At 32.1% G+C, this 21,208-nt stretch overlaps 2 protein-coding genes and 1 long non-coding RNA gene across 3 annotated transcripts; 1 reads left to right on the top strand and 2 right to left on the bottom strand.

Annotated features, from left to right (window-relative positions):
• The first annotated feature begins 343 nt into the window (after positions 1–343).
• LOC112522114 lies at positions 344–1,251 on the top strand. The gene is made up of 2 exons (XR_003070126.1): positions 344–531; positions 985–1,251. It is a non-coding gene; the product is annotated as an uncharacterized LOC112522114 (long non-coding RNA).
• On the bottom strand, positions 713–2,627 carry LOC112522104. Its single transcript, XM_025131187.1, has 2 exons — positions 1,249–2,627; positions 713–998 (listed from the first exon to the last, which is right to left on the bottom strand). The coding sequence occupies exon 1, from the start codon at positions 2,171–2,173 to the stop codon at positions 1,280–1,282; it is 894 nt and encodes a 297-aa protein (XP_024986955.1). The 5' UTR covers positions 2,174–2,627; the 3' UTR covers positions 713–998; positions 1,249–1,279.
• Positions 2,628–9,789: 7,162 nt separating this feature from the next.
• Positions 9,790–16,659, bottom strand: LOC112524845 (cytochrome c1-2, heme protein, mitochondrial). The gene is made up of 8 exons (XM_025134796.1): positions 16,555–16,659; positions 15,912–15,984; positions 14,331–14,551; positions 13,334–13,613; positions 13,189–13,260; positions 11,706–11,822; positions 11,528–11,593; positions 9,790–10,070 (listed from the first exon to the last, which is right to left on the bottom strand). Exons 2-8 carry the CDS (start codon positions 15,969–15,971, stop codon positions 9,954–9,956), a joined length of 933 nt encoding a protein of 310 aa, XP_024990564.1. The 5' UTR covers positions 15,972–15,984; positions 16,555–16,659; the 3' UTR covers positions 9,790–9,953.
• Between the last annotated feature and the right edge of the window lie 4,549 nt (positions 16,660–21,208).

Genomic DNA, 21,208 nt, shown 5'->3' with positions numbered 1-21,208 from the left:
CCTTATGGGGAATATGAGGGATGAGTATTTATATGTATATACATGCATATATATATATATAATATAAAATTCAAAAGGTGTATTGATTCTACAGGTGAGCATCGGAAAGAAGATCGATCATGGTTACCTACCTAGGTCAATAAAAACCAATGATAATTGAAATTTAAAACCTAAAAAATGGTGTAATTTGTAGGTTATTGTGCCGAGTATCATTCTTTTACCCAAAACCAACATCCAACTTCCAACTATATAAAGATATCATATTTGGTATTTGTTTACCACCAAGCATTATTCTTTTGTGTCTCATCAAAACTATATATAAATGTTACTAAATATTATGTATAATATAGACATAGCCTGTTGCTGCTACTTTTAATAAGAATTGGTGAATAGATTGTCACATGTACACAAGGGGAAGTCTGTCTTCAAGTCTTCTTAATTTATCCCCTCCCTCTAAGAGAAACAAGGGAAAAAAACCTCAGGCCGGTGATCAAGATTCTCGTACTTCTTCCCATCTCACGTGATTCTCAGGTAAATATAGCATTAGCAACCTAAATATTTTTGGACTAACCGAGGTTTTCGGACCAACACACGCACAAATTTTACTTCCTATTTTTAGTGGGTTATACTTTATACCTAACAGCTTGTTTCAATTCCATACATTAACCATATAAACTAACAGAAATTTTCCATAAACTGATATCATATCACTATATATGACACATTAAAAAAAATAGCTGATGCATGTATAATGTCACTAAGTTATGTGGATAAACTTGGGGTATGATATAAAATCTTCATCTACTTTTATTAATTATATCAAACCATATATATTACATTAGCAAGATAAGGATCACCAAAGGAAGAAATGCAACTTGATTTTAAGAAATATATAGAATCTTCCTTTTTGAGATCACTAAAACTATATGTAATTGAAGCTTGGTCCAAGCAGCCACAGTCAATTTGTTCTTATCCTTGTTACAGATTTTATGCAGCAGCTGCCAATGATCAATGGGTCCAATTATTATCATATGCAGATATAGAGAAAATATTGAATACAACCACGGTTAAAAACTACATACATCGAGCAATTTTCAGAAACCATGGGTTTGTTAAGTTGGATCAACATCTGCAGGAGATGATATGGTCTAATGTATTCAATATTTTCTCTTGTTATATAATATATGTATCTACTATTTTTATACTGGATGTATGCTATGATGTTTTTAATTCGATTGATCAATTTACCTGTTTGGGAATTTGATTTTGATCGAATTAGTTAACTCAATGGCCCCAAGCTCAAAGCAGATTTGACATCAAGCCGCCAAGCAAAGCCACCGGAATCCATCTTGCAGACGTCGCAAGGAACCATCATCTGCGTCTTCTTCTCAGATAATCGGTACACAATTCTAACTCTGCATGACAAAGCTGGCAGGTATTTTACCACCGTGGATTCTTCCACTTTTAACCTCAGCCACACCGCCACCTCAGTCGCCGGTGCTTCATCTTCAGAATTCAGATCCAGCATCCTCCGGTAAGCCGGATTCACCCACAGGACCTCATCAAAACTGTTAGATATGAAACCTGGACAGCTGTCACTCTCTAGATTCTTCCATATCTCTTCGTCTGTGTATCCTAACAGCCTTCGATCCTCACACGTGCCGGTCACCGATTCTATCGTGATCCACGACTCCACTACTTTCCTTTTTCGCACCGCCGTAGCCAGATCTACGCCATGCAGATCTGGTGACAAATGATCCGGCGGATCATAATTTATTAAATTCCTCATGATACTTTTTCTGTTATTTTCAGGTACATCAAAACTGATCCAGTTCGACACTTTCTGCAACGGATCTGTTAGAACCAGCTCATTTCCTTTAGAATCCTCGAGCATCGCAACAGCTCTGTCCAAACCGAACCAACTTTTGTTATCGTTTATCGTCAAACTACACCCTGCGGCCCTTTTCTTCTTCTTCACTCTCACGTACTTCCTCTTTACTCTCTTCCTCTTAAGCATCCAGTCCTTCGACGGTAGCGCATGACCGGAACTCTCAACAGTAACCGGCCTCGGTGCGATCGGACGGAATCTCAGCATAATCTGATCGATTATCGTATTATCCTTGCCATCGGCGGCGATGCACCGGGAGTCAACGCGCCTCTTTTCACCGTCCATACCTACCTTTCAATCCTTATCTCTTCATCTAGATTCTCTCTCTCTCTAAAAGAAACCGGAAATATGCCCGGGCGGAGGATAATCATGATGGATTAAGATGAAAACGGTCGCCGGTGCGTGGGAGTTACACGTGTCGAGGGCAACAAATTGCATCCGGAAGCTGTGATTGGCCCGCCAGAGATTTTTTATGGGTCCCACCAGATGAAGCGTGTGAGGGAGTTGATTGGTTGACGAAAGGTTGAGTGACACGTTTCTGAAGCACTTCCCCATTAAAAGAGGACACGTATGTGCTTCGGGTGTAACAAAATAGTAAGTGCTTCTCTGTCAGATATGAGACGCGTGTCCCCTGTCAACGATTCTGCTTTTCTTCCACGCGCCATTTTATGCACGTGAGTCGAGTGTATTTCATTTAGAGAAAAGTTGAACATGTGATTTTAAAATTGGGAAAAATAAAAAAATGCAATAAATTATTTTATTTTAAATGATTAAGTTTTTTTAATTATTTATTTAAATAAAAACATAATTAAGCTTTATTTTAAATGATTAAATTATTAAATATTTATTTTGCTTCAAGGAGGTGTTTGAGATTGTTTATTTGAAACTTCTTATGTTTTTCTATAAAATTACTTATCAACTTATTATAAGTTAGAAGGGTTTAACTTTTTAAAAAACTGTTTATTTTGGCATTGGTATAAGTTGTTTATCTAAACATTCAAAAGTGTTTCTTACCGGTGTCACACCGGAATAAGTCAATAAGTTGTTTTTATAAGCAATCCCAAACACCCCTAAATAAAACATCAATCTTTAAAAAATTTGTTATCTATATCTTTTTCTAAAAAGCTATCTTTAACTAATTAGGAAGATTTTAAAGCACAAAACAAACGTAAATCAGTTTTACCGTTTTCAAACACCACCCACGACACTAAACACCTCACCATTCCCCCTCGTACCTCCCTTCTGCCTCAATGTTGCTTGTTCTACACATCTCTTAAGACATTATTGGCTTAGGCATCGATCTCCCTCTTTTTGATATATTTTTTATTCCTTAAAAGAAGAATCAAAAGATAACCGATTATAGTTCCTAAATTATTTTTTAAATGAAAAAATCATTTAAATTCTTGAACATCTTTTTGTACTAAAAAATATCAAACTTTTAAAAATTGATTACCTACACTGTTTTTAACGATTTAGAAAAACCTTAAAGTAAAAGAAACCTAAATTAGTTTTTACTGTTTTCAAGTCATATGCCCTTAAAACCCCTCACTAACAACGGTATCACTCCCGTTTGCCACTTATTGGTCGCCTCATCACTGTCATTTCTTCTTATCGGCTATCACATGGTTTTTTTTTTGCACATCGATGTCCCTCTTTCTGATTTGTTTTTAGGCGGTTACAACTAGTTTTACTTTAAGAATTTTATACTCAACTGTATGTAGTTTTTTTTTTTACCTGGATATCCAACCCGCTATGCGAACCGACTAATCCTAAGAACACCACCTGCTTTACAGATAGACCGGAGTCACCGCATTTGAACCTCCGTGGCCACAAGAGGATTTTTATTTCTCATTGAATTTGATCATGGGACCTTCTGGTACTTTTGACCTTTGGAGCCAAACTCAAACCAATCCGACACCACTCTTGTGGTTATTGTATGTAGTTTTTAGGGTTATAATGATGTGAGTAACCCGTTTTAGAAGTTCATGATTTATTTATTAGAAAAATGTTTAGGACTTATTTAAAAATGAAAAAGTTTAATAATTTTTTCCATTAAAAAAAATTCAATGGATGAAATTATTCATAAACACAATTATTCGAAATGAAATAATTCACTGATTTTTTCTCAAAATTTTCGCTTCATTTTATATAAAAATCTACCGGTTGTTGATTTATAATATTACTTTCTTTTTTACCAAATAAATAATTATATTATTAAAAAGTATATATTTAATTTATTATCAGGAGAGTGATATTGAATGGATGGATGTGTGGTTAAAATATGTAGGTGGAGGGTGACAGAAATTGGGACAACGCAACAAATGGACAAAATGAGCTCCGTTATTTTAAGGTGAACTGAACCCTACTCCATTTTATTGAATATTTTTATTAATTAATCCTTTCAATTTTAAAATAATTATCCATATTTTAATTTATGTTTATTAGAAGAGTATTAGCGTAATGCAACGTGACACATTTTGATTTTAATATTCTATTTTATTATTTGTCTTTATTGATGTTATAATACGATTTTATGTGTTTTTAAGAAAAAACAATAATGATTTTATTTTTGAATAAAATATAAATGTAAATATATCATAAGAAATTAAAAAAAAAATATCAATGTTAAACTCAAATTAACTATTTAAAAGTTTTATTTTTTATAATTTAATTTATTTTTTATTATAATTTAATTTAAGTTTAATAACAAAATAATTTATTTTTGGTTTAATAATATAACATTTTATAAAGATAATATTTAAATATTTTRTTATAACTCAATGATTATGCTAATTATATTTCAAATTTTTTATATTTAAAATGAGATGTTTATCCTGTATTTGATTATGTTTATCTGCAGTTAGTTACACGAATTTAGATATGGAGTTTTAATAAGTTGTATTTACGCACAATTTACTTGCAATCTTAAGTTTTAAGTAATATGCATTAATAAACATTATTTTACGCGTAAAAGGTGGTTTTTAAAAGTTTTTTGTCAAATGCTTTAAAATATAATATAGATTTTATAATAAGTTTATGCTATTAAAAACATATAACTAAATTCTCTAATATATCCTTAATTAATACATAAATATTTAAAAGTTGTGAATAGAGAGAAATTAAATAAGATTAAAGTTTTCATTTGATTAATTAAAGAGAATATTAATTATGTATGTCTAAAAGTAAAATTGTATGATTTTTTAATTGTGTGCACTTATTTTGGAACGATGGGGTATCTGTCACAAACATTAACATTAAGGCTCACTTATTAAATGCTTATTCGGTAAACGTTTTTAGGTCATTTATCTTTCAGATGAACATGACAAGGATTGAGAATCTTATCCGATAAGTATTAATTGGGTAAAAATCACCACCCTCATTTGTCGATTAAGATTCTCGATATTTCCTATGAGTCTTACTGTATAAGATTATCAGTTATTGTCATATTCATTATCTGATTTAAAAGAAGCTATATAATATATTGTTTAATGTTGATTATAATTGAAGATTATTAATCATAATGATGATATCTGATTGGTTTGAACTTTGGCTTCAAAGGTTAAAAGTGTTTGAATGTCTCATGTTAAAATCTAAGAAGGAATAAAAATCTTCTTTTGGTCTTGTAGGTTCAAATGTGGTGACTTCAACCTACCCACAAAGCAGGTGGTCACCTTAGAATTAGTCGACTTGTATAACAAATTAAATATCCAGGCTAATAAAAAAATTGAAGATTATTATTATTTGTATAAAAAATTGATAAACAATATTTAACAAGAGACGAGGACTAATGTAATTTACTCTTTTATATATATATATATATATATATATATATATATATATATATTAAAGAAATAACTAAGAGTATTGAGGTGGTATCATGAGAATTGAATATTGAGATGTTGATGAATTGTGGTTGAGTTTGAGGTATTCCACATTGGTGAAAGATTGAAAGATTGAAATAAGAAAAATGTGTATAAGAAAGAATGATGAGAATCATTGTTTCAACTCAAGAGGTTTGACTCAGGTTATCTTATTTGGATAACCCTATTTTTTTAAAACAAATTTTATATTATGTCAACTTATGAGACTTGAGTAATAAGGTTGGCTTATTTGAATGATCCAATTTTTTCAAAACAAATCTTATTATCTTATTATATATATTAAAAGAAGAAACAAGAGATAATTAAGTGCATCATAAAAATTAAGTATTAAAGTGTTGGTGAATTACAGTTGAATTTGATATATCTCACTTTAATAAAAGATTGAAAATTAAAATAAAAAAATGTGCATAAGAAAAAAAAAATTCATTACGTAAACTCAAAAAGTTTAACTCATAAAATTAATTTATTAAGAGACTTTTTTCCAAAACAAATCTTATCGTATAAAAATAAATTATGTTTACTATTATCAAAATATATAAAAATAAATGGCACAGCTTTTGAGTTTTAGTTGCTCGTGGGGTCCTCTACTTTGCCCTTTTCACATTATTCTGACGACTAATTAATGTGTTATGAATCATGATAAGCTATGTACGTTTCAGATAAAGGGGGCGACAGAGTATACAAGTACGTGTACTATTTTTAGATAAAAAGAAAAATTAATTTAAATAGTTATTTTATTAATTTAAATTAAATTTTTTTAATTTATCTAAATGTCAATATGTTCATAACATTCATATTCACAATATTATACATCTGGTTAAAAGACAAAAAACATTTATTAGATTCAACTTTAATCCATAATTATAATGGTGTAATTTGTTAATGTGATAACATTTGAATAAACTCGGAAAAGAAATGTTGTAATTCGTTTATGTTTATTTATGTCCGTTCGTTTAAAAATAAACGAACAAACATAAATAAATACGAACACACACTTTTTTCTTAACGTACGAACAAGAAGACAAAAAACCCCGTTCCTTTACCGTTCGTTTGTTCGATTAAGTTAAACAAACGAACGTGAACAATTCTCCGCTTATATTTGTTCGATTCATTTACAGCCTTATACACAAAACCTGTTGTAAGTCCAATAAAGCACACATATCAAAACTTTGACCCGACTTAGTCATTTTAGAAACACAAAACCATTAAAGGTTAAAATCAAACCAAAATTAACCACACAAAAACTTTGGGTGTAAACAAACTTTAAGTTTTTAATTAGAGATGTGAAATGGAAGGGACGAGGATGGTTTTTCCATAGATGGTGACGGAAGTTGTTGTTTAGGTGAAAATCGACAACAACGTAGATGACACGCTAACCACCCGATGTTGTCGTTCATGGTGGATTGAAAGAGTGGAATAGTGAAGCGAGACCAGGGAGAAGGTGGGGAGTTTTACCGACAAAAAGGAGGAAGTCCAAAATGAACCACATATTGAATATTTTTAGATATTATAAAACTTACGTTTTTTTTTTTTTTGCAAATTACATGAAAAAATACGTTTTTTTTTATACATATTACACTATTGTAACCGTCTCATCAATACGTCCAAAATAAACCACATATTGAATATTTATAGATTTAATCTCATATTATTAGATATTATAAAACTTACGAATTATTTTTAATACTTACATTTTATACTCTTATAATTACTGATTATGTGTGTTAACATAATAAAGGTGTAAAATGGAAAGAAAAAAATATATCAATACATTAATTAAATAAATAACCATAAGGGTAGTAAATGTGAGTTTTAAAAATAATTCGTTTATGATATTTAAGAATATAAAACTAAATTAAAAAGTATTCAATATTTGACTCATTTTGAATGTATTGAAGAGACGATTATAATGGTGTAATTTGTGGAGAAAAATGTATTTTTTATGTATTTTAGTTAATATACGGTTATGTGTGTCAATATAACAAATGTGTAAAATAAAAAATAAAAAATTAAGAGATATAAAGTAAATTAAATAACTAATTATAAAACATAAAATATAAATTTTTTAATCTATCAGAATCTTTACGCTGCGTAAAGTCTTATTTTCTTCATTTTTCTTGCATAGAGTTTCTTTCCCCCCCGCATGAATTACCTTTTTAATTATTTTTCTTTTTTTTAGCTTAAAAACGGACTTTAAACATAAATTACCTTTCTGCGTAAAGTTTTAGTATAAACTTTAGTTATTCAAGAAAAAAGGTGTCTAAAATGACTAAAAAGAGAAATCAATTTTTGTGAAATGGTTATTTGTGTAAATGTTCCTGTTTTATCGATAAATATGGAAGAAGAATCGAATGCTTCTATTAAGGTTAGTTTGTTTAACAGCATGTGAATATAATAACTCAGGGACGGAGACAGCAAAAAGTTAACAAAATATACCCAAGTTAAAATTTATTTTTTACAGAACTTACTTTTACTCTCCACTGTAGAATTTTTCACAGAACCTCAGTCTATAAAATTTCTAAATCCGACACTAACAATACGACATGAAAAGAAATGGTTTATACCATTGTGAAAAAAAAAAAAAAAAAAAAGTGGGGAGGTTCCCCCACCACTTTATATGACCCCCAAGACTAATTTAATAAATGAATAAGTATTCTCTTTCACTATAATTTTTAATTATAAATCATGAATCCATTCATTATAAATCATGATTAAAAACACTCTAAATAAGTCATTAGTTGAATCAATAAATTGTTTGTTTTTGTAAACTGATTAATGTCTGAATTTATTTAAATTGTCTTTTTTACTGATTAGAAAATTATAATGTTGAATTTATAGATAAATTTACATAATTTCACATATTTATTCGTAATCATTATGAAATTTATATTTAAATTATATAATTAGCATTTATTTAAACGAAAATATGTCATTAACGTTATTTAACACATTTAAATCCTATTAAAATAAACCAATTGAGAAATGTGAGGATCGATTTGGTAATATGATCAATTGAGATAAATGATCGATTAAGGTTAATTAATTGAGAAACTATGTTGCTAAAGGTTTTGAGAACAATAAGAGGCAAATACGAGGTTGGTGTTTACCTCTTACCAAATAAGAGGACAATAAGATAAAAGTGCCTCTAAAAACTTGAAAAAAACAAACAGTCTGAATGACCATATCTCTTAACGAATCAAACATAAGAGACTAATAAGAGCTTTTGTTAATTAAAAAAAAAAACAAACAAAGCCTTGGCAAATTTTTCCTCCTTGTGATTTGTTGAAATTTGTTCTCCTCGTTCTTGTGATTTTGAAATTACGGTTTACAACCTTGTATTATTTTCATCCTTGTGATTAAAAAGATTATTGCTTTATCATCCATGTAATTTATAATTCATTGTTGTTTTAGATTTAGGAACGAAAACAACAATGAATTAGATACTACAAGAATGAAAAACGCAATTTTGAAACCACGAGAACAAAAACCACAACTTTTTTTATTAACATGGATATCCAATCTGTTACGCGAACCGACTAATCCCAGTACAACCACCTGTTTTGCAGATAGCCCGAAGTCACCGCATTTAAATCTCCGTGACCACAAGGGAATTTTTATTTCTCCTTGAATTTGAATCTGAGACCTCCTAGTACTTTTGACATTTGAAGACAAACTCAAACCAATCAAACACCACCCTTGTGATAAATAAATAAATAAAAAAAAGCACCAACTTTTAAAAAACCACAAGGACAAAAAAAAACATAATTTATTGTGAGTTTAAATATTCCATTCAAGTGACTTAGGATTCCCAATCAATAAGCATCACTCCTAAAGAAATGATAGCAGATGTGACATTCAAACTTCATAAGTTTTGCTATTACCTTTTTAGAATAATTCAGAAGATTTCACATGTAAAAAAGAAAATATTGATGTTGATGTTGATATTTATATTTATATGTAACAAAAATGGGAAAGCTGAACAGACAAAGACATTAAAGATCGTACCAAAAAGGAAGAATAAAGCAGACAGTACCAAATCACCTTATTAATTGCCCCAAAATTCCAAAACTGTAAGAACCAAAAGACTGGTTGTGTACCAATTTTAGTACAAAAAAATTGCAAGGAATTCTTTAACAGAAATAATTATTTGTCATTTCAAGTCCTCTTCTTGTTGGAGGAGAGCTCTAGTTGACGACATCAAGAACGAGCTTACGGGACTTCAAAACAGACCACCTCATACGCCTGTAGTAACCGGCTTGAAGCAAGGCCAATGACAGTACGAATATCCACTTGAATCCCATCTGCATCCCAACACACAGTGTGAGGCATGATGACAACTTACAATCGAAGAAAGTGAAGGAAGTAAAGATGGACACAAGGTATTGGTTGTGTTACAAAAGTTTCAACTCCGAAATATAAGAGTTTTGTAATATGGTAATTAGAGAAAATAAGGGTCAAAACATATGTGGATTTAGACCAGAAACTTGAAAAAATAAAGAGAGGGGGGCATTCACAAGTTCACTAAGAGGAGGGAAACAAAAACTAGGCGTTATCAAGCAAATCAAATGCATTAGAGATGATATGATAGTAAGAGGCGAAGGTTAAAGAAAGGTGAGGTTACCACTTCGTTATCTCAATGAGGGTGTTTGGTATGCAGAAGAGACATGATTGGACAGGTGAGAGTGAGGTAGGTGGGTGAAAAACTTGTGGCGGGTTTTATAATTTAGTAAGGGGCTGTTGGGTTGGTTTTCCATTAACAATCGGTATGATAAAGTTGTCTGTGGATTAACCCATTTGTATAGATCGAGAAGGTTTTTGTTTGGGATGGAATAAAACTTGGCTTTCTGCATAATGAAGTAGAAAGCCTCTAGAAGCTTACTGAATAAATCACTTTCTATATCATTAAGCCACTAACAAATAGTCATGTAGAGCTGACCGAATAAGCTGCGAGTCCCATTAAGCTCATTAAGCTGCTAACAGGAAAGCCCTAAGTCACATACCGTATCCGATCTCCCTAATTTTTGTTATACCTATCTTGGATCTTGGTGGGACAAATCAGTTATGTCCTGTCCAAGTCTAAGGTTGCACCAAACATGGGACAAGTTTTTGTTTTGTCCTGTCCCACATACCACACACACCCTAAAACTGAGATTGGTGGTTTCTTTTTTATACTAAAACTGAGGATTAGGGTATCTGAGGTGAGTGACGTTTCAGGTTTGAAGATGCCTCGAAGAGATAGCCATTGTACGGGTCACTGATATGTTTAATAGCATATTTATAACAATATAGCCATAGTACGGGTCACTGATATGTTCAATAGCATATTTATAACAAAGAAAATTACTAAAAAGAAGAGTACAGTGGTCTTGGCCTCGAGGAATAAGTGAAACATCCAATAGTATACCAATTTTAGAGGTATCAAGCTTATGAGTCATTGGATGAAGCTATGGGAGAGTGTTTCGAGCATGTGGTAGTACAATCTTTATCTCCTACGGATTTGATTGTTTAATCTATAATGTTATTCACCATTTTTAGCCTATACCAACTAATTTCGGATAAAGGCTTGTCACAAATTGATTTCAATGTGGAAATCAGTACATTTGACCTCAGAATCAATATTTCCCTCTTTTTGTGTTTTTTTAGTGAAGAAACAGTTATTTCCTTCCCTTATACTTCAAATTATCAAACCAAGGAACTTGTAAAAGCTAAAAAAATCTCTGATTTTCTCATAGAATTGGAGGGTTTGAAGGATTTGTACCAGTTTCCTTTCTTCCATTTCTGGTTCTGCAGCCCAACTCAAAAAGGACACGACGTCTTTTCCCATCTACAAAACGTAAAATAAAAAAATTCCAAAGTGTGAGAACACCAGAGCACACGAGAACAAACACGTGCAAGCCGCCCATGAAGTCATTAGCATGATAAGAGGAGAAACCAACCTGGGCCTCTGTTGCTGGAGTACCATCTTCATATTCTACAGCACCGTCATTAAGCATTTTAGGCATCGCAATAGCTCCCCCAGGAAAGTAAGGATTATAGTGAAGACCTTCCCTGATCTGCAATACGTTAATAGATGTTGGCTCATTAAGTGGAATCACTGGATGTAAAACTGAAGTACAAACAAGAACAAACAAATTATAGTTACTTATGGTAAAGTTACATGTGTGCACAATAACAGTTAAAACTAATGATTATGGATCCTCTCTTAAATGAGTTCTTGATGTGACAACTAGTGGAATAACAGCTCCCATGGCTACAAAGAAAACATATGACAAGAAATGTATTTAGAAAACACATACAAGGGTAGTACCCAGCAAATATTAAAACGAAGAACTACTATTGAAGCCCACTTGGAACAAATAAAACTTCATGATTACATACCCTTTTTATTTCAATTCAAACATTTCTGGTTAATCAGCATGATAACACGTCCAACGAGTATGGAAGGAGTTGTCTTTGAAATGAATTTAAAACTGCTAAAGCATGCTACCGCAAAACTTCTTGATATTGAACAAAGTCTCTCGACTAACATAACTGTAAATCTGTAAAAGATATTCTTAAACATATACTTTCATCCATGGCTTTAAAAAGCATTTGAAGGCGCACCTCTAGGAGACGCGGCCCAAAAACGCACCCGAGGCGGCGCATCTTGGACCCTGGACGAGGCTTACGCCTTGGTTCAGTGAGGCGGGTCGGTGAGACGTGAGGCGGTATTGAGGCGTATGCCTCTGATGATCTGCTTTGGTAATGAGTTTTTTTGACTTTCTTATATAAGCTTTATGACAGTAGTAGTACTTATCTTATTTAAAAAACTAAAAAATCAAAGCCCACTGGCCCCACTATGTACTTTCAATATTTTAAAACCCAAAAAGCTAGTACTTTCTCCTCTCAATCAAAAAGTGTGGTTTGACGCTCCCACTTCCTCCAAGCAGCCAATTTTTCCACACCCTCTCAGCCTATCTCACGGTTTCACCTTTTCCTCTATCAAGAACCACTCAACCACGGTCTCTTAGTAATTTAGTATTATATATATATATATATATATATATATAAATAATGTGTATATATATGTGTGTGTAGTGTATATATATATATTTCCGCCTTGGGGCTTACGCCTAGCCTCGTAGATGTAGTAATTTACACCTCAACTCGCCTCGACACTTACGCCTCCCCTCGTAGAGGGAAAATGTCTCGGGGCCCGATTCCACCTTTTAAAACCTTGTTTTCATCTTCCCTCATAGTTTACTCCTCCCGAAGGCATATAAATAGAGAAAACCTTGACCTCATTTATGAGTGTGCATATCAAGCATATGCATTTGATTTTCTTCTCTAATGCGCATTATATGTCAGCCCCGATGAAGTCTTTAACGAAGTAAATAAATGGTAAAATGGAAAAAGTGTGCAAATAGATTCACAACTCACTGAAACACCAGCAGGAGGATCACGGTAGCCAGTCAAAAGCGCAAACACATAGTTCTGTCCGTTATGACGAGCCTGAAGCAACAAAATGTAAGAATCTAGTGGCATGCCAACAGAACTGTCAAAAACTAAAGCAGGCAGAAATTACTTTGGTAATAAGACTCAAATCTGGAGGATAGGCCCCTCCATTAGCAAATCTAGCAGCTTGCTCATTTGCATAAGGTTGGGGAAATCGATCACTGAGCTTGCCAGGGCGTGTAAACATCTCACCCTCATCATTTGGACCATCAACCACCTCAATTTCAGCGGCCATAGCCTTTGTTTCCTCTTCTGTATATGCCACCCCCACCAAGTCGCGATATGAAATCAAGGACATCGAATGGCAGGATGCGCATACTTGTGTGTACACTTGGTGACCACGTCGAATCCTGCTCATGGTATAACGCCAAAATACAAAAAATCAATTGCCAGAGAAAGGATCCAGTACATGAACACATTGAGCTGCGAATATTTGGCACTATGCTCTCAAGTGACAAGTACATTAGTTGTCATTTCAGAGGAAAGTATGATAAAGTTAGTCCCAGAGAAAAGTATGAACCGCAGTGAATTAGTATATGATAAAATTAGTAGTCATGTCAACACTCGAAAATCCATGTCAATACAATGAACTAGGTTCTTCTTAATTCTTGACCAAGTTACACTTAAATAAGTTTCAAGCTGATGAAATGGTTAGAACAATGCCACGCACAACTTTAAATTAGAAAAAAGCAAAGTGAGGCATGACAAGGTTAAAATACAAAAAATCAATTGCCAGAGAAAGGATCCAGTACATGAACACATTGAGCTGCGAATATTTGGCACTATGCTCTCAAGTGACAAGTACATTAGTTGTCATTTCAGAGGAAAGTATGATAAAGTTAGTCCCAGAGAAAAGTATGAACCGCAGTGAATTAGTATATGATAAAATTAGTAGTCATGTCAACACTCGAAAATCCATGTCAATACAATGAACTAGGTTCTTCTTAATTCTTGACCAAGTTACACTTAAATAAGTTTCAAGCTGATGAAATGGTTAGAACAATGCCACGCACAACTTTAAATTAGAAAAAAGCAAAGTGAGGCATGACAAGGTTAAAAGAACTCACGAAGCATGGTCGTATGAACTGAGAATCCCTTGGTGAGGCCAAGGATAGCTTGGACATTCCAAACCATGCTCAGCTTCATCAGCAGATGCAACAGTTGTAAAACTCAAAAGCCCTGATAAACCTGCTCCCAGGAGAGCAACTGCCCTCAGTGACTTCATGCCAGCAGATCCAGCTCCATCCTGATCTTTCTTCAGAATCAGAGATGACAAAGCTGGAGGGGCCTGATTTTTCGAGGAAATAATGCCAACAATCAGTGATTACAATAACAGTATGAAGCAAATATACAATTATTAAAGATTTAATTTTATCTTATGAAGCAATTATGCTACCTTATAAATTTCACTCTTCCATAGTAAAAATGCAGTCAGGTAATGGAACTACGACAGACTCAGATATCACGAGCATGTACTCGTATACAGCATGTGCACGTAACAAATACAGAGGAGAAATTAGCTATAGTAGAAAATTTCATGTTATGCCGACCTATTCCTCTAGAAAAACCAAACTCTGTCATGTCCCCTTTTTATACATAAACCAATTAAAAAAACAGATTCCAATATTTTTTGCAAATTTCAGAGTCATTTGATGAATTGAAGATTACATAACAAAAAACCAGGATGTATATCCTTGTCTAAATAAGAAAAAAGGTATTTCCTAGTAGTGATATAGATGAAAGGTAGTAAAGGGAGGATTTGAACTTCATTCCACCAGTAAATATAACCATCGTGTATATATAGAAGATTAAAGGCACTTATGACTTATGTGTGGGACAGTACAAATTTATACATCTCCAACAAGTTATGCTATTTCTAATGATCCATGGCCATTGAGCGTAAACCATGCCCTTTCCATGTTTGACCATTTGTTGATAAAACAGGAAAAGTGGTCTCTAAAAATCTATATGCTTCAAAAGGAGAAATAGCAGGGTGGTTATGAGTTTAGCATTCCAGTATATTTTGCACTTCAAATTTTCATGTTGGAATTATGTGTGTATCGATCAATAAAAAGGGTGTGTCCAGTGTATTTACTTTTGGCCCAGAAAATTTCCAAAACTTGGCTTAGTTTAAACAATGAATCGGAACTCGAAAGGCAGGCTTAAAATGCACATTTTTATATCTACCATCAAAAAGCTAGCATGTCCACTGAAACAAGTACGCTCCATCTAGATTATGAGGAGAAGAAGAAAATAATCAACCCTGCTACAAAAGGGGAGTTATCTGATCAGCTTCCACCCACTAATAAATGAAGCAGATTTTGTCAAATACCCTATTTGACTCATTTTGAGTTGACATGACCAACATGAATGAATGAACTTGTATAACAACTGCTTTTGTAATATTAACCAGCTATCAATATATCTATGAGGCGGATCGTCTAACTACTTCTTGGTACAAAAATGGATATTCTCAAGAGTAATTACTATCTCTGATTCTAGTGACACTCCTACCCTAAAAGACACATTCTTAGAAGCATGCTAATTACTGAGGTATTGTCTGCATAACCCAGAACAGGCACCAGTCTTGAAACAAATGATGTTTTGTAAAGGCTAACAAAGCAAATGCAGGTAGTAGTAATGCTTACAGTGGAATGAGAATGGAGTCTGCCCCTCAGCAAGTGGTAAATTCCCCTACCACCAGCCATTCAAACTAATTTCCTGCAAATCCATTCGTCAGAACTTGATGTTAACTTACAGTGAATCCCCACAATGAGCATTATCGCCAATTTTATCTCCAAGGCATATACACAGATGAAATGTCATGTATAATATCAAGTCCACGAGTAAACAACAGCAATAGTATACCTATGATTATTTTATTTCAGATCTCAAGACATCTATTTTTAAAGTTAAAACCGACCAGGGATTTAAATATTTTCGAGAAAAACTTCCATTGTAGATTACCTTTGCACAAATAAAATTATTTGAAACAAAACCCATATCAATTTTTCATTTGGATAGTACTAGGTTTGACATGAGAAATCCTAGAAATCGTCAATTTTTAGCGTATAACAAGAACACAGCCCTAGTTGTTACTAAATGAATTACAACCCCGGCTCAATCAATGAAACTAAAAATCTCAAAACGCCGAGTAAATATCAAGAGAACTCAATCGAGAATTTGAGACAAGAGGCAGTTAAATAACGATTATCCCACATTTCGCACAGACGATCAAACCCTAGAATGTCAATTCATCGTTCAAAATGGAAGTATGGGGAGGATACTTACAGGACGTCGTCGGCGGATGTTGGTCTTAATCGGTGGCGTTAGGCTGGCGCAGATGGATCCAATAATGAAGGAGATTGAAATTAAGAAGCAAAAACAACAGAAATACGATATCTTCAGTCTCGCGCACCCTGTTCTACGACGACTGTTCCGTGACGTGCTTTGGTGGGCTGGGCTATTTCAAGAGTTGGGTCAAAGCCCAATCCAAAATCAAATATCGGGCTTTTTCAACCCATTTACCAATTCTTACCACCAGGTAAGTGTTGTTTGGGCAAGAGTGTTGGCCCGAATATGTGTTGTCTCGATAAGTCTTGTTTTGGGTACGAATGTTTACCAAATGTTTTTAGTAAGTGTTTACTAACAATAAAATGACTATTATAACCCTGTTTGTAAACTCAAATCTGAAACAAACCCAAAATGAAACAAATTCAAATTTCAAAATAAATAAACATTCCAAAAAATATATATATATATATATATCCAAAATCAAAACAAATCCAGATCTTAATATCAAACCAGTTCTAAAATCGTACTTAGATCCAAAGTCAAACTGAAAACCCTAATTCCAAAATCATACTCGTATCCAAAATTAAAGTGAAAACCCTAATCCCAAAATCATATATAGATCCAAAATTAAACTCCTATCCAAAACACTAATTCAAAAATCAAACTCAAATTCAAAATCAAAACCGTTTTCATGAAGAGAGCTTTGATATATATAGAGGACGAGGAAAGGTTTAGAGAGTTTTGGTCGCTGACATTTAGATTGAAAGGGAAGGTCGAGTTCTTCATCGAAAATGGAGAGTAGTTCCTATATTCATGGAACGATGATGATTGGCTTATGGCATTACACACCTACCACCTTTCGATTTTATGTTTGTCGGTATGGCTGTAGAGGTATTGTTGAATAAGACGAAGGATATGGAGGTATCATTGGATGGCTCGTACATTTCTTCATTCATGGTGAGTTTTAGGAAGGACACACTATTGAAACATGGAAACTAACTGGGGTAAGTAACATTTTGGAGCTGATCTCGTAAGTTTTCAGTCAGCATTGTAGCCAGATTTCGGTCGAATTTTGATTTTGGTAAACACGTTGACTGCTGAACGAGTCAGTCTAGTCAGCAGCGAGTAAACAACCCCTAAATGTATAAATACCCAATCTATAATGCATGTTTTTAACGTACAACTTACTTGGTAAAGAAAACAAGATGATGTTGTTCAAATATAAGACAAGCAAAGCGGAATTAATAAACTCGTCAACTCTCAACTAATCCATTACAATATTAAAAATATATATATTTTTTTTAGTATTAAAAACAACTTAAAATCCTCCCCAAGACTTAAGGGCCGTTTACCGAACGCTTATTCGGGTAAGCACTTACCAAGTTACGTTACCTTATCGAATGAATATGGTAAGGACCAAAAATCTTACCCGATAAGAGAAAAACAAAGACCGAAAGTCTTACTGGTAAGTAAGAGTGACAACTCTTACCACGGTTAGTGCTTACCGGGTAAATTGTTGCATACGATATTGTTTTCATAAACTAAAATCTTACCCAGTAAGTAAGCGATAGTGTTGAATTTCACAGATAAACATTTACTGAGTAAGTGATTAAGTAAACGACCCCTTAATCCTCCATACATATCTCCACCATAGGTGCCCTCATCATAAGTTTGGTTAGATTTTTATTAATTAATGTGTATTTTCTATTTAGTTTTTTTTTGGTTATGTGACATAGTATTTTTTTTAATAAATTATATAAAAAATAATATGGAAGAAATATATGAAATAGCAACGTAAAAAATGACAATCTTGAAATTATGGAAGAAAGACATGAAATTATCTTAATTATAATTGTTAGTAATTTATTTGTTTTTTTACAAAATCTCGTTAATGTGTATGTGGAAGAAAGACATGAAATAGTAACGTATTTTTCAGAATTTTCTTATAATATTATTACACTTTCATTTGTTTTTATATAACCGTGTATTTTTAAAATATTTTTTATTAAGAAATTATATTTTAATAAACTATCTATTATTGTACCAATGAATAAATTGTTGAGAGACACTCTGATGATATGACATAAGTTAATATGTTTTTGTGTCATGTTATGTCTATGTGTAATATATTGTTGACGTGACATTACTTATTATAACATTATATTTCTAAATTACCTGATATCTTAACTCTCATAAACATCAATAAAAATTGTATGTGAAAAAACAACACAATTATTCAAATTTTCTAGCAGATTTCCCATCTAATCAAACACTTAGTTTTTTAAGAGAAATCCTATAAATGATAGAACCCTACCATGAGTTTTGTTCATAACATAAACAAAATAAAATGAGGAGAATGAGGAGTTGGACTCAAAATCCATATTTTGAGTCAATGAGACACGCAAATCGTTCGACACCGAAGAAACCCATGATAATGAAGTGACTCAAAGAACACCGGAAGTAGACAACGGAGGATGAACAAGAACCATAGTGGATGTTGCCTTTTTGCAACCGCTATACCCCATAGACTCGTTGTCGCCCAACTTCCCTCGATTTATTGAGTTTTTTATGTGCACACTGTCTTTCTTCTGATCGTCAGTTACAATCGCCCCCTTTAACTATTTCGTAAAACAGGGTTGCGAATCAGAGGATAGGAAAGAGATAACATGTAATCCAAATCATTTACATTATGCCACATAAGCAAAAAAAACCAATGCGATAATCAGTCATCGTTGTTATAATAAGTAGATTTTTCAAAAGTATAATGCTATAATAAAATGTTATTTGAAAATACATTACAATTTCATGCATTTTACCTGTATACACATCAAATGCGATATATTTTTGTTGTTCAATTAGTCATGTTTACACATTTAATAACACGCATACATGGTTATCCAAAATAACATAATTCTAAGTTTTTTGTATTTTTAATTCAATACTTGTGTAAAATTACTATTTAATGCAATAACTCGTTCCTCGTTTACAAAACTAATTGTAATTTATAAATTTGTTCTAGAAAAACATTATAAATGTTTTATTAAATCAATGGTTTGTCAACTTTTAGGGGTGGGATTGTTACATGTCATTTACTTAATGATTTTTTAATTAAATTTATGATTTTTTTATTTATTGGAGAAAAAACGACTTCATATTTATAAAAAAGTCACAGACTTAATTAAAATCTCATTTAAAATTATACACATGAAAATCTCATTGATGGAGTATCAAGTTTTTTTTTTCTCGATATTGTGTACCAAGCTACCAACCAATTATAACTGGTATGTAAAACTTTGAGTAAACTACTTTTTTTGTCCATGTGGTTTGAGAAAGATTGTGATTTTCATCACTACGATTCGGAAACTGCAATTATCATCCATATGATTTGTAATTTGTTGTTGCTCCTGTCCCTGATACTAAATATGTTAAAAACCATCCATTAACTTAGGGAGCATTATAGTTTTTTTTTTTTCTTTTTGGTTTATTTGGTATTTTAGCTTCTTATGGTCCATAATAAATAAAGAATAATTAAAATACTACCATATCAGAGGTACTTAACAATTTGTACTTGAATAACTTATAATAGAAATCGAGCTAATAAAAAATTAAAATTACGATGATAAAAATACATGAAATTTTTTTAAATGAATGTAAAATATTTAATTATGTTATAATAATCAATAACAAGACACTATAAATTTTTATGTACAATTTTTTTTAACAAAATAAAATAAAATATAGTCTTATTAAAATCAAAAGGATCAAAATAGCAAAAAAGAAACCAAAATATTTTCAATAGACCAAAGAGGAAAAAATTAAAAATACTAAAATAACCCTAAGTTAAATAGAAGATTTTTAATAGATTTAGTCCCAGGGACGAAAATAAGAGTAAATTACAAACCATAAGGACAAAAATAGAAAATTTAAAACCATAGGGACAAAAATCACAATTTTTTACAGATCACACGGACAAAAATCATAGTTTACTCTAAAATCTTATACCGTGTACTAACCATCTGTATTTGGTACCAACTTTTTTCAATTTGTATTGTTTTGTATCAGTTTCAAGTTACATGTAAACTTGTTGTTATGTTCAAATTTTGAGTTTCACGGTAACACATGTGATGTTTAGGGATTTTTAACTGAAAGAAAAAACTTGAAAACATTATAATTTTCAAATAAAATAGTTAAAGTTATAAAATTTAATATTCAATAAAAACAGTAAATAATTAAATAAATCGGTACTATGACAATATCATAATACGTAATTTTCAATACCATGCACCAATCATTTTTACATATTTAATACCACATTAACAATCGACTGAAATTGACATCAATTTAATTGATACACACACACATCAATCGAAGTCGATATTGCTTATTTGAAAAACTCATTCTTTTCTATAAAAGCACTTAAAAATTTATTATAAATAAGAAAAATTTAATTTTTTCAAAAACTCCTTATTACCGGTTTGATACCGGTATAAGTTGTTTATACAAACACTCAAAAATATTTATTATTAACATCACATCGAAATAAATCGATAAGCTATTTTTATAAGCAATCCCAGACATCCCTTGATTTAATTGACGCAAATATATTCACCGGTTTAGATTAAATTGGTACAAAATTACCGCCTAATTGAGT

This window comes from Cynara cardunculus (genome assembly GCF_001531365.2).
Source record: "Cynara cardunculus var. scolymus isolate 2C chromosome LG 1, CcrdV1, whole genome shotgun sequence".
Taxonomy (NCBI): Eukaryota; Viridiplantae; Streptophyta; class Magnoliopsida; order Asterales; family Asteraceae; genus Cynara; species Cynara cardunculus.
This window is presented reverse-complemented; position numbering and strand designations above follow the sequence as displayed.